Source organism: Misgurnus anguillicaudatus, chromosome 8, assembly GCF_027580225.2.
Source record: "Misgurnus anguillicaudatus chromosome 8, ASM2758022v2, whole genome shotgun sequence".
Lineage (NCBI taxonomy): Eukaryota > Metazoa > Chordata > Actinopteri > Cypriniformes > Cobitidae > Misgurnus > Misgurnus anguillicaudatus.
The window spans coordinates 36,287,314-36,299,924 of NC_073344.2; the positions used below are offsets into that span (position 1 = coordinate 36,287,314).

The following is a 12,611-nucleotide window of genomic DNA, read 5'->3' on the forward strand; positions in this document are numbered from 1 at the left end:
AGCCCTCAAAGGGACTTAAAATCTGAGTTTGTGTATCAACCAAAGCCCTCAAAGGGACTTAAAATCTGTGTTTGTGTATCAACCAAAGTCCTCAAAGTGACTTAAAATCTGAGTTTGTGTATCAACCAAAGTCCCCAAAGTAACTTAAAATCTGACTTTGTGTATCAACCAAAGTCCTCAAAGTGACCTAAAATCTGAGTTTGTGTATCAACCAAAGTCCCCAAAGTGACTTAAAATCTGACTTTGTGTATCAACCAAAGTCCCCAAAGTGACTTAAAATTTGAGTTTGTGTATCAACCAAAGTCCCCAAAGTGACTAAAAATCTGAGTTTGTGTATCAACCAAAGCCCTCAAAGTGACTTAAATTCTGAGTTTGTGTATCAACCAAAGTCCTCAAAGTGACTTAAAATCTGTGTTTGTGTATCAACCAAAACTCTCAAAGTGACTTAAATTCTGAGTTTGTGTATCAACCAAAGTCCTCAAAGTGACTAAAAATCTGAGTTTGTGTATCAACCAAAGCCCTCAAAGGGACTTAAAATCTGAGTTTGTGTATCAACCAAAGCCCTCAAAGGGACTTAAAATCTGTGTTTGTGTATCAACCAAAGTCCTCAAAGTGACTTAAAATCTGAGTTTGTGTATCAACCAAAGTCCCCAAAGTGACTTAAAATCTGACTTTGTGTATCAACCAAAGCCCTCAAAGTGACTTAAAATCTGACTTTGTGTATCAACCAAAGTCCCCAAAGTGACTTAAAATCTGACTTTGTGTATCAACCAAAGTCCCCAAAGTGACTTAAAATTTGAGTTTGTGTATCAACCAAAGTCCCCAAAGTGACTTAAAATCCGAGTTTGTGTTTCAACCAAAGTGAATTGATATTATGTTGTTGTGTATGAATTGAGTTGTGTATGACCAGACTGCCCAAAGTGACTTAAAATATGAATTTGTGTATCACCAGAGTCTTGGATTTCAAGAAAGCAATAATTTTGGTCTATTGACATTAACTAGGCCAGTGGTTCTCAACGTTATTCCTGGAGGCCAACTGCTCTGCACATTTTCTAAGTCTCCCTTATTTAACACACCTGATTCAAATCATTAGCTCATTAGTAGAGATCAGCATGAACTAAACTAAATCTGTCAGATAAGAGAGACATACAAAATGTGCAGAGCAGTGGGCCTCCAAGAATGGAGTTGAGAACCACTGAACTAGGCAATTCCTGTCTTTTATGTATGTTGAAGTAGTATATATTCATAAAATCAGCTTACCAATCAATAATCACTAAATAATAGAAGAACTTAACTGTAACCGCTGTATATCTGCACTAGGCTGTTTTCAAGTCAGTATTTGAACTTTGAATTGTAATGTTGCTTATTAGAGTGAGTCATATACAGCATAATCTTAAAGTCCTCAAAGGTTAACATAATCAGAGTTTGTGTATCACCATTGTCCTCAAAAGTCGACTAGATCAGAGTTTGTGTTTGTCCTCAAATTGGACATAAAAAATACTGTCCCCAAAGTGAAGGCAAAATGTCAGGTCTGGAAAGAAGGCTTTTATTGAAAATATCAACTGATATCTGTAATGAGGGCATTTCCAGTAGTGCAGGGATATCTTTATTTTGTCTCTAGACCCTTCAGAAAGGGGTGTACCCAAAGGTAGGGTGTTCAGTCATACGTCCCCACTTGGTAGATAAGTAGGTATGTGTGTGCGTGCGTGTGTGTGTGTCAAAAACAACTCAACACACACCACCGAGCACTGCAAAAAATAACAGCTGTGGAGGTTCCCCATCATAAAACTCTCAGAAGCATTGTAAGTAAAACGTAATACAGGACACATTTTAATCGTTGACGTGACCTTACTCAGTCAATATTAAAGATATCAAGGTTATATTTTCACAAAATCTTCTTTACATTAAGTAGAATGATTTTATGTAGAAAAAAGTTAATATCAAAAAATGACTTTAGCTGGGTCACAAATAGACGTTCTTATCTGAAAGTCATCAATGGGAAACTGCAGCATGTCTCGGAGGACATCACTGAGTATCTGTGTCTTTCTTTGCACAAGAACATTCTCATAGTCCAACGGCTCGATCACCTTCGGTTTGACCTAGAAACAAAACACAAAGTCAATTTCAACAGAGACAAACTATATCAACAGATCAAATGTTGCCCCAAAGGAGTTCAACTGAACTCAGCCATGAATGACTTTCAATAACAATGTGAGATTTGTGGAAATACATTGTGTTTAAATTGTACTGTTTAAGGGGTCATATATTTTTATTAACATTTATTTTGTCCAGGAACAATGCTTTTTTCACAGTTTTTATTTGTTTGACAAAAATGGAGCCAATGGTGTAGTGGACAGTGCTCCGACATATGGTGCAGATGCACTTCCTGCGACCCGAGTTCGAATCCCGGCTCGAGGTCCTTTGCCAATCCCATACCCCTCTCTCCACCCTGTCGTTTCTTAATTACTGTCTATCAAATAAAGGCAAAATGGCCCAAAAAAGGTCTTTAAAATTTGTTGACATTTGAATGAGATTACATATAATTTCAGTTTACGGAAATGTTCAAGAAATGAACCTGTTGCCTAAACATATCAGTTTAACAGTGTCCAGCTGTTTCAGCTTAAATGTTAGATGTTTTTGGACTGGGGGAGGTAGTTTTAAGTTGAAAATTATAGTATGATTTCATTGTATAAAAGAGCCTGTTTTATCTCAGATGATTTCCAGTTCTTTAAAGTGAATCTGGTGCATTATCCTTTATCGGAAAATGAAATACTTTTCATTTGTAGTACAGTTTCTAAACAAAAATCTATGATGCAAAAAAAGTGTTAGCTGTTCAAATACAAACACAAATGTCTTTGTACAAAGATCCTCTGTTCTGGTTGTGAGCATGAGACAGAGATAGGGGAAGGCATTCGAGAGTTGTGAATGAGTATTGTGTTTTACTGTACCAGGCACAGTTCACACAGATGGCTTTCCATTAGACACGCTATGATTGGCTGAGGTCAGTGTCAACTGCCTAAATCACCCAATAAAGACGGAGGAAAGAGTCTCCGTTACAATGTGACTTCATAGCTTTACAAGGACACACAGCACTGAGTGGCAAAACTTTGCCTTGGGCACTAACTAGTTAGGGTATGATGAAGATAACCATATAGGTAATGCTTCCTCTTCAACACACACACACGTTCATGAAGCTGTTTGCCACAACCCTCCATGAAATATGTTTACACAAGCCAGCAAGCAAATGTTAAACACAATATGGATTTGATTTACAAGCTAGCGGGCATTGGTGGGTGTAGAGACGAAAAAATAAAGACAACCAGGTTAGTGAAAACAATATGAATCTGGAAAAACAATCAAAATAACTTTTCACAGAAACATTTACAAAAACCAAATGGTCAAAATGGTCCCAAACTGTCACTGGGGCAGTATTCTTTAAAAAGGTCCTAATATGTCCATTAAGTACAGATATGTATATGGGTGATTATATAATTGCAGGTGCATTTGGTGTCCGAATTAGTCAGTATTAATTCTGTTACCGTCAAACTCTGTTATCATGGTAGCACTGTTAGCCCAGAGTGTAGTCTGTTTTAACGTGTACACGCATGGTCAAGTATAGGCTGTTTGAGAAACGGCCATAGTTTATTTGAGTCATACACAGACGTTTGACGAATGCACATTGCGACAAAATGCAATACATCTCCTGGGTTTACATACTACATTCTCCTCCAGGCTCATACATTATACAAAAAATTACTAGACTATACTTTGGCCTTAAAACTACCCTGGTACCAGAATTTGACAGTAACAGAATTGACACATAACAGTATTCATGAATCCAAGACACTTTTTACAGCAAATATTATGTTGTTATGACCTGTAACATATTGTTATCCATGAAAATGACTAAATTATTTTTTTAAAATCACCATTTGAAAAAAAATGAAGAGAAAACTGAACTGAGAAGAAATATTGACTGTGGACACCAAATACATTTGATACCAGTATGTACCAATAGGTACTAATATGGCCTCTTTGGTACCAATTAGGGCTGTCACTTTTTATTCGATATTCGAATATGCATTCGAACATGACGTGAAATATCCATATTCGAACTATAAATAAACCATCCGGTTTTTAAAATGCCACGTGTGGCGCATTTTTTACAGGAACACCTCCTAATAGGAAGGAGGCTGAGAGTGAGACCGACGACTGCAACTGTGCGCAAGAGAGGGAATCAAATGGGACCAAAATGAACCTCATGTGCATGTTAAGATAGAATTATAGTTTGTATATAAAATGGCATATTGTTTATAGTGTTAAATATTATAGCAGAATAAAAATACGTGTTAATACGTTCGCATTATGAAATTAGCATGTATGAAGATAATTTCATCATTTTTACAATGCAATGTAAACTTTATATTAAACAACAACAGCATTCGTCTTGTAAACGGATTTAAAATGATGATGTGTTGACTGTCGCGCGTCACATAGACGAGAGAGTCAAGTGAGATCTGCTTAACTCATCTATAAGTTTAATTTCATCTCAAGTTTCAAAGGGTTTGTGCTCTCTATCATTAAAAACGGTCAAGCAAACAGCACGCGCAGAGATAATGCACTTGTCAATGACGGCTCACAAACGCGCGGGTTATAGGCTGTATGTGTGCTTGTTGTCAATGAGATTACTTCTCACAAACACGCTCAAGCGCGGGATATGTGTGCTTGTCAATGACGGGCAATAAACCCGTCGAATTCCGCGAAGTTTTCTGCCGAAATCTGCGGGTGCGAATTCCGTTTGGGTCTGCATATACTCCTGCTGCTATTTAAGTTGTCACGTTATTGTTTGTAACTGTTCTGATTAGTTTTTTCTATATATATAAGTTTGTTATTCATAAGTGATAACCTGCTGTTTCAAACATTAAGTAAAAAAGTAATCCAGACAACCCTGTTTATGACTGTCACTGTTAATAATTTTGTGATTGAATCTCCATTACGGTGGGGTTTTTATGCGCACGGGGGGGGGGGGGGTGCTAGATATTCGAATTTATTCGGATAAATTGCATGATATTCGAAATCCGTTCGAATTTGATTTTTCTGAAAAGTGACAGCCCTAGTACCAATATGTACCTCTGAATAAAAACTTTTTGGGGCAAAGGTGTACTATTTAAAAGGGTACTGCCCCAGTGATAGCTAGGGATGAATTTTTGACCAAATATAGAGTAACATCAAAACAGTAAAGTTTCATCAGACGTCAATTATTCTCATTAGAGAGAAAAATCTTTAAAATGTTCTCCATTGAGTGAGCAATAAGGAGTAAACTAAGGATACGTCTGAAACTGCCTACTTCCATATTATATGGTAGGCGAAAAGTAGTATGTGAGGCAAGTATGTCCAAATTCATAGTATTGTAAAAACAGTAGGCGAAAAGTTTCCAGATGACCTACTACTTCCGGCAAGATTCTGAAGTGGTCATTTGATGGACACTTTACCAGGCCCGGGGTGTGTAATAGTGAGAACCGTGAGAATTCCCAGTGGGCCACTTAACTTTTGGGCCGATCAAGTTTTTTTTACATTTGTCACGTTAGTGAGTCTTTCTTTTCTTAAATAACACTACACACGTTCCGCATTCTGACACTGCACCACGCAGCCTCTGCATGGGTTGTACCATGTGAAGGAGTTCTCCCCTCCCATAGAGTTGGTTGGGTCCATAGCCCATCTTTCCATAACTCATGTAGGCTACTGCTGGCGCCAACTGAAAGCTTCCTAAAAACCTCTCTCAGAAAGCTATATTAGGGTGGGGGATTTTAAACGCGTGGTTTTGCACCTATTTGGGGTCCCTTCGGGCTTAACTGGCAACCTCAATTATGAAATTCAAGGGCTTGACACTGATTGGCTGCCATTGCTGCCACTCAAAAAAATGTCAACTTTGCCGTCTTTTTTTTTTACTTTGCCGTCTTCAGGACAGGGACAGACCAAAATTTTACAGAGAGAAGAGCACACCTTGGAACGCGACTCGCCATTTCGCCTTGAGCTTCCTGAACACTGCTGCAATTTACTTCCCGTTGGAGGCGAGAGGCCGGATGTATGCAAATTATTTTGAACGGGAGGGAATTGAATGAGAGTGGGGGGAGTGAGATGCATTTTACGTAATATGTGGGTGATTCTCACGAAACCATTGAAACACCACGGCACTAATGATTTTAGCTTTAAAATGTGTAATATAGTAACATTAAAAAGCATCAGAATTAACACAATACTGTGTTCTACCTTGCACAATGTGTGATTTCAACATAAGAATTTATAATTGTAAATTTTATCTCATTTTCTGCTGAAATTCTCATTACCGCAATGTGTCCGGCTGTGTTTGAACATGCGTTATGTTGTAATTTAATCAAATTAATACAAAAATATTAAGAAAAAAATAAATGGATGTTTTACTAGACTACTTTAGATGACAGAAAAAATATTTACTGAATATTCATGTATAATAATAATGAAGAAAAATTAGGAAAATTATGTGTCCATGCCTGATATTCTCATCCTCCGCAACACTTTTTGAGAACAGTTTAAGCACACATACAGAATTTTAATAAAGTTTGATTTTGAGTGACCAAGCACATGGACCAGTTACTTCAAGATGGCTACCAGGTAAGATAATTTTTTTACAGTTAATTTGAAATATTGTCTTGTCAGAATGCTTACACGACATTTTGATTATCATTACCGCAACAGATGCTTATTAAATGTTAATTTAATTAATAGAAGCATTATACTTTGATTTTAAATGCATGTGCAGAATCTCCAAATTATGTTCTTTCAGGTTTGTCATGTCATTTTAAAATATGTCAGTGTTGATGTTTTTTGACTGTTGCAGTAATGAGATTTTTTAGGCCTAATTTTTTAAATTATGTTATAAAAAGTGTTAAATGATAAGTAAAAGTTTTTTAATTAATGTTCCCATTTACTCCAGACTTTGTTTTTCAATGTCTGGTGGGAAAAAAAGTAAATTTAAGCAATTCTTACATTTTCATGCTTGACATTTTTGAAACCAAGTTTTCGTGAGAATCACCCATGTATCCGTTGTTCAGATTGGGCCATTTTCTGGCATACATTTCTAAAGGAGGAATTTCTATGAAACGGAGATGTTCAGAATGTCTAGCACTTTTCGTATGTTAGTGAATGCGGGTAGAATACCGTTATTCAACTAAGACAAGGTAAAAACTTATTTTCATTCTCTGTCCCCTTTAACATGGCAGATGTAGTACATCCGAATTTATTCATTCTATCCATATTTATACTATATAGTGCCTACTGTTTTAACGGTAAATGAGTAGGTACTTTATCTAATTCAGTACCTACTGTCACAGAATGTGATTTCGGACGCAGCCTAAGAAGTCTATACCTACATTTCCCATGAAGAAAAGGACACAACAGATCCCAACAATGTCACAAATAATACTCAGATTTGCCAAGATGTTAAAGTCTTTTATCAAAAGTCAGAGAATCCAACATTATCCATTAGTCCGCTCATAAAAATTTACGAGAAACGTGAAACAAAGTTGAAACTTCAAAGAAACACAACTAAAACCTCCCTAACTGAGTCCTGTGGGTTTAAACTAGTGCGTTGATGCATCCGTGTGCGCATTTGAGCACGTGTGGAAAATTTCTTGGCCGCAATCTACCCATCGCGTGCACTGATGGGGACTCCCTGCTGAGGAATGCGCTCTGCGCTCAACACTATACGTTTAAAAAACATCACATATATCTCTAGCAATCTATCAGGTTTGTTCTGACAATTAGTTTACTTAGTCAAACAAATATCAATAAATGTCTTCACATGCATTCTCATTTGTAAGTCGCTTTGGATAAAAATGTCTGCGAAATTAATAAAGGTAAATATAAATGTAGGCCTATATATATATATATATGCAGAAATCAATTACTCCAAACTCCAAAACAAGGCAGCACTTGCAGAAATTTGCATCTGCATTGTCATATCTGGTTAATCTATTTCCCCCTGTACTGTAGTTCAGCTGATAAAGTATGACGTTAACATCACCATGAATAAGAATGCATTAAAAGTCACTTTGAATAAAAGCATTTGCAACATGCTGCATAAATATAAAGGATGCTAACTTCTACCAGAAGGAAGTATTTAGGTTTCTGAAGGTGCCAAAAACAGCTCATGTGCCAACCTGAACACAATTCCTATAGGTTACACAGCAAAGCCAACACAAACACTGCTTAATGAATACAGTGTGAGACTACTTATGAACTTGCCAAGACAGTCACACACACACACAAACAAACATTTGGTAGATATCCTGTCAAACTTCTGGCACACTCGTTTGCGCTCACATACAGTATGTTTAAGTGTGCACGACTGCATATTGTGTTGTGTCAAATGTCAAGTAGAAGAAGAAGAAAGAGAATCTCATTAAACCGTTTCACTCCCTTCGGGTCGAGGGAGGATCTTAAGGTAAGAGCAGACGTCCCTTGCTGTTTAACTAGATTGTAAATCCTTGTAACCCCTGATTTGCTACAGACACATGGACACAAAGTAATACACATAACTCTGTGCTGTAGTTCAATAAATAAGGAGAAGTTTCAAAGTAAAACTTTGCAAGCTAAATAATGGAGCTTTCAGAGTGTGCGCCAACACAGGTGCAAAAACCTATGATAAAAGCCCCTAAAACATACAGGACTCTCTCTTGCATTTGCATAAAGGCATAAACATTTGCATCATTCGCTAGTAAATTTGTTTAGTGTTGAGTAATCGCACAAAACTTTCAAGATTAAGCCCAGGGGCCTGATGTATAAACGTTGCGTACACACAAAATGGGCATAGAAATATGCATAAGCACACTTTAAGGATAGAATCTACGCAAAGTTTTATACACGAGGCCCCAGGTCATGTTTCATCCAAGAATTAAAAGAAGTAAACTGTCAGAATAAATGGTCAAGCTGTCCTTAGGTCTTAATATCATGTAACATTAAGGTACAGATATGTATACATTTTTATACATCTAAGGTACTAATAAAAACTCTTTAGATGCAAATGTGTACTTTGGTGAAAGGGTGACAGCTAAGGAATCCCAAACCTAGATTTAGATAACCAAAATACAAACGATTCACATTTCAGGGTTCCCACACCTTAGTTAACTTCAAGGACCTTTCAAGGACTTTCCAGTTCCAATACCTTTAAATTCAAGTACTAAATGTGGGGACACATTTCAAGTGAAAGCAAGGTTACATCGTGTTACCTTTAAAGATACACTGTTACAGTTCCCTTTCGAAGGAACTCGCGCTGCGTCACTGCGGTGACACTGTTGGGACGCCTCCATGGTTAAGTGCGTCTGAATGTGTATATCAAAAAAAGTATATCGCTATCTGAAATATTGCCAAAGGCGGCGTTACAGGAAGTATGGCAAGGGAGACGCAGCGTCTCGTTCCCTTCTCAGGGAACAGCAGTTACATACGTAACCCTAGACGTTTTCATGTGTCAAACACAACTATGCAAAAAAGCATTTTGGTTCAACATTCGCATACAGAAGATATAAGTATTTAAAGCGAAAGTTTATCATGTGTACTTAAAAGGCTAGATTTTTTGTATTATCCTACACAACACAGGGAATAATATGGATTTTTTTCCAGAAAACTTAAAATAGATTCAAGCACTTTTAATGACCTGTATCTATGTATGTATATTTTCAAAAACTTCCCAGGGCCTTGAATTTTTCCCCAGATTCACAAACTTTCAAGGATTTCAAGGACCCATGGGAACCAATTGTAGTATTTTTGTTCTGCATGGATATTGAAGTAATTGTATTACAATGAAAAGGTATAAGAGTAATGAGAATTGCTGCTGAAAATGCAAACAAATAAAAAACAAATCAAAATGACTAAGTACGACTAAAATACTAAGTATTTGGCTGGAAAACAAGCTTACTGTAAATTTAATGCAAGTGTAATTTTTTCCTCTTTTGATTTCTGGATTTCCCGCAAGCTGTTAGTAAAAAATTCAGCTGTAGACTACAATACCAAAGTTTTCAAGGGTTCTGCTATGTACATCAGATGAAAGACTTACCCCTACGGGCGCTGTTGTTTCCCCCTCAACTTCCATCTCCCCCAGACTTCTGCCCTGCTGAGGAATCTCACACACTGCATCCTTACTACGGGCGGCTCGTCCAGCCCTGCCCTGCATGATCCAAAACACCCTCTCTTCAAAGAAGCTAAAGCCTCAGAGTCACGCCACTAACAGAATAGAGAACCAGGCTCCGTCTGTTTCACTGCTTTAAAGACAAACTGCATACACGCCAGACTTTTCTGCTCTGTCCCCAGCTGAGTCCCTCTTTCTGGTCTTTCACTCTGAACTTTACCATGTGGAGTTCTCAAGAGTGTTTATCAGTTCACTCGCTCCGTCTCTTGCTCACTTTCTCCCTCTCTCTCTCTTCCCTGTTAGAGACATAAGACCACTCCTTCACACAGCTGTTATGGTATGGGGGAGTGTGTGCATGTGTGTGTCTGTGTGTGTGTGTTCATGTCCACTGTTGTTATTGTATTGTGTCAAACTCATCTGTCCTCCCTCTGTGGTTAAACAGAGATCTTAACTGTCGGCTTCACCTGCCAGAGAAAAACAGACGAAAGCTCATGAGACGAACAAATGTGAAGTGAACAAATAAGAAGAGCAAACGCAATGGAAAGTCCCTCTTCTTTTATTAGGATTTTGCCAAAAGAATGACAAAGAAAGAAAGTTTGAGATTAAGTCATATTACATAGGCCGATCAATTCATTACAGATGGGATTGTAGTTAACATTTACGAATTTGGCCGACTTGACGTGCATTACATTACATTTTACACACACTCACTGGAATTCGAACCCATGACCATGAGTTGATATCATCATGCTGCACCGGACGAACGAATCGAAAAGTCGATATGTTTTGAACTTTTTTTTTATTCTACACAAATCTGCAAATCTACTTTTTGCGGCGCTGTGTGAGGGCGTAGAGTCCATGTGGCATTGGAAAAAGTTAAATGCAGCCAAAGTTTTAAACAAATTCTCTTTGCAGATGGCTTAAAGGCACAGACATTTTGATTTGTGTAAAAACAGTTTTTGGGAATGTGAGGGATGCTAATGCATCAATGGCGGCCGATGACTTCTCTTCGAGGGGTGCGAATTCAAAATATATGTTCGGTATGTCATTTGAACAAATGGGCATCATGCGTCATGTCAAAATACATGCCTGTTGCACACGCATTGAAAGGGTTTGTGATGCTCACATTCACAAAATACTCGGAAGACACTAACTTAACACTAAACTTTGATTAAACATGACATTAAGCGGGTATCCGGCAAATGCAAGCATAATTTTTATTATAAACACCTTCAAAGTGTCTGCAGTAGGCACGTATTTTGACATGATGTGTGCTGCAAAACGGTTTACATGACACGCCGAACACATATTTTGACACGATGAGCCACACACATGATGGGCTAAATACATGTTTTGACGAGCTTCGCATCGTTCACCCTCAAAAAAAAGGCACCGGCCGCCACTGTTATCCGTGCAAATTTCTGTGTTTATGAGGGCGTTTTTATGCAGTTGTCTTTCAGAAAATTGTTTCTAAACACATTATAAATGTTAGAAATGTTTAGCTGAAACAGATAAGAAAGATTGTGAACAGCAGCTTTGGTTTCAGTGCCAACAGCGGACACACCCCCAGCGTTTGAAAGCAGAGAAACCAAATTTTGGCTTGGTGGTTAATATCAAGTTTTTAATAGTGTCAAAAAACCAAGAACACATTTAATATCAGACTTTACACAGACCTTTTAAGCTTTTGTGATTACTTTTGAGTTACTACAGCATTATCGGTGGTTGCTAGGGCATGGTTGGGTGGTTGCTAGGATGTTCTAAAAGTTAAATGGTTACTGGATAGTCGCTTGCTGATAACGAGAAATTTTACTATATGTAAGTGATTTCTATCAATAAAGTAAACAAATACTGTTGAAACAATATTTTATCTACTAGAGTATACACTCACCTAAAGGATTATTAGAAACACCATACTAATACTGTGTTTGACCCCTTTTGCCTTCAGAACTGCCTTAATTCTACGTGGCATTGATTCAACAAGGTGCTGAAAGCATTCTTTAGAAATGTTGGCCCATATTGATAGGATAGCATCTTGCCGTTGATGGAGATTTGTGAGATGCACATCCACGGCATTAAGCTCCCGTTCCACCACATCCCAAAGATGCTCTATTGGGTTGAGATCTGGTGACTGTGGGGGCCATTTTAGTACAGTATCTTTTTGTCATGTTCAAGAATGGTGCATTATCCTGCTGGAAGTAGCCATCAGAGGATGTGTACATGGTGGTCAAAAAGGGATGGACATGGTCAGAAACAATGCTCAGGTAGGCCGTGGCATTTAAACAATGACCAATTGGCACTAAGGGGCCTAAAGTGTGCCAAGAAAACATCCCCCACACAATCACACCACCACCACCAGCCTGCACAGTGGTAACAAGGCATGATGGATCCATGTTCTCATTCTATTTAAGCAAAATTCTGACTCAAAATCGAGACTCATTAGACCAGGCAA

The 12,611-nt window shown here is 37.9% G+C and overlaps 1 protein-coding gene across 6 annotated transcripts in view; it reads right to left on the reverse strand.

Annotated features, from left to right (window-relative positions):
- Positions 1-12,611, reverse strand: part of dock9b (dedicator of cytokinesis 9b) — a 153,186-nt gene that overhangs the window by 106,978 nt on the left and 33,597 nt on the right. For 5 of the 6 annotated variants that reach the window (XM_073870819.1, XM_073870817.1, XM_073870816.1 and 2 more), the window contains exon 2: positions 1,980-2,099. In XM_073870819.1, the coding sequence (XP_073726920.1) occupies positions 1,980-2,099 (120 nt within the window). Of the gene's footprint in view, positions 1-1,979; positions 2,100-10,090; positions 10,455-12,611 lie in introns of those variants that run through there. The other variant, XM_073870818.1, reaches the window with a different exon arrangement.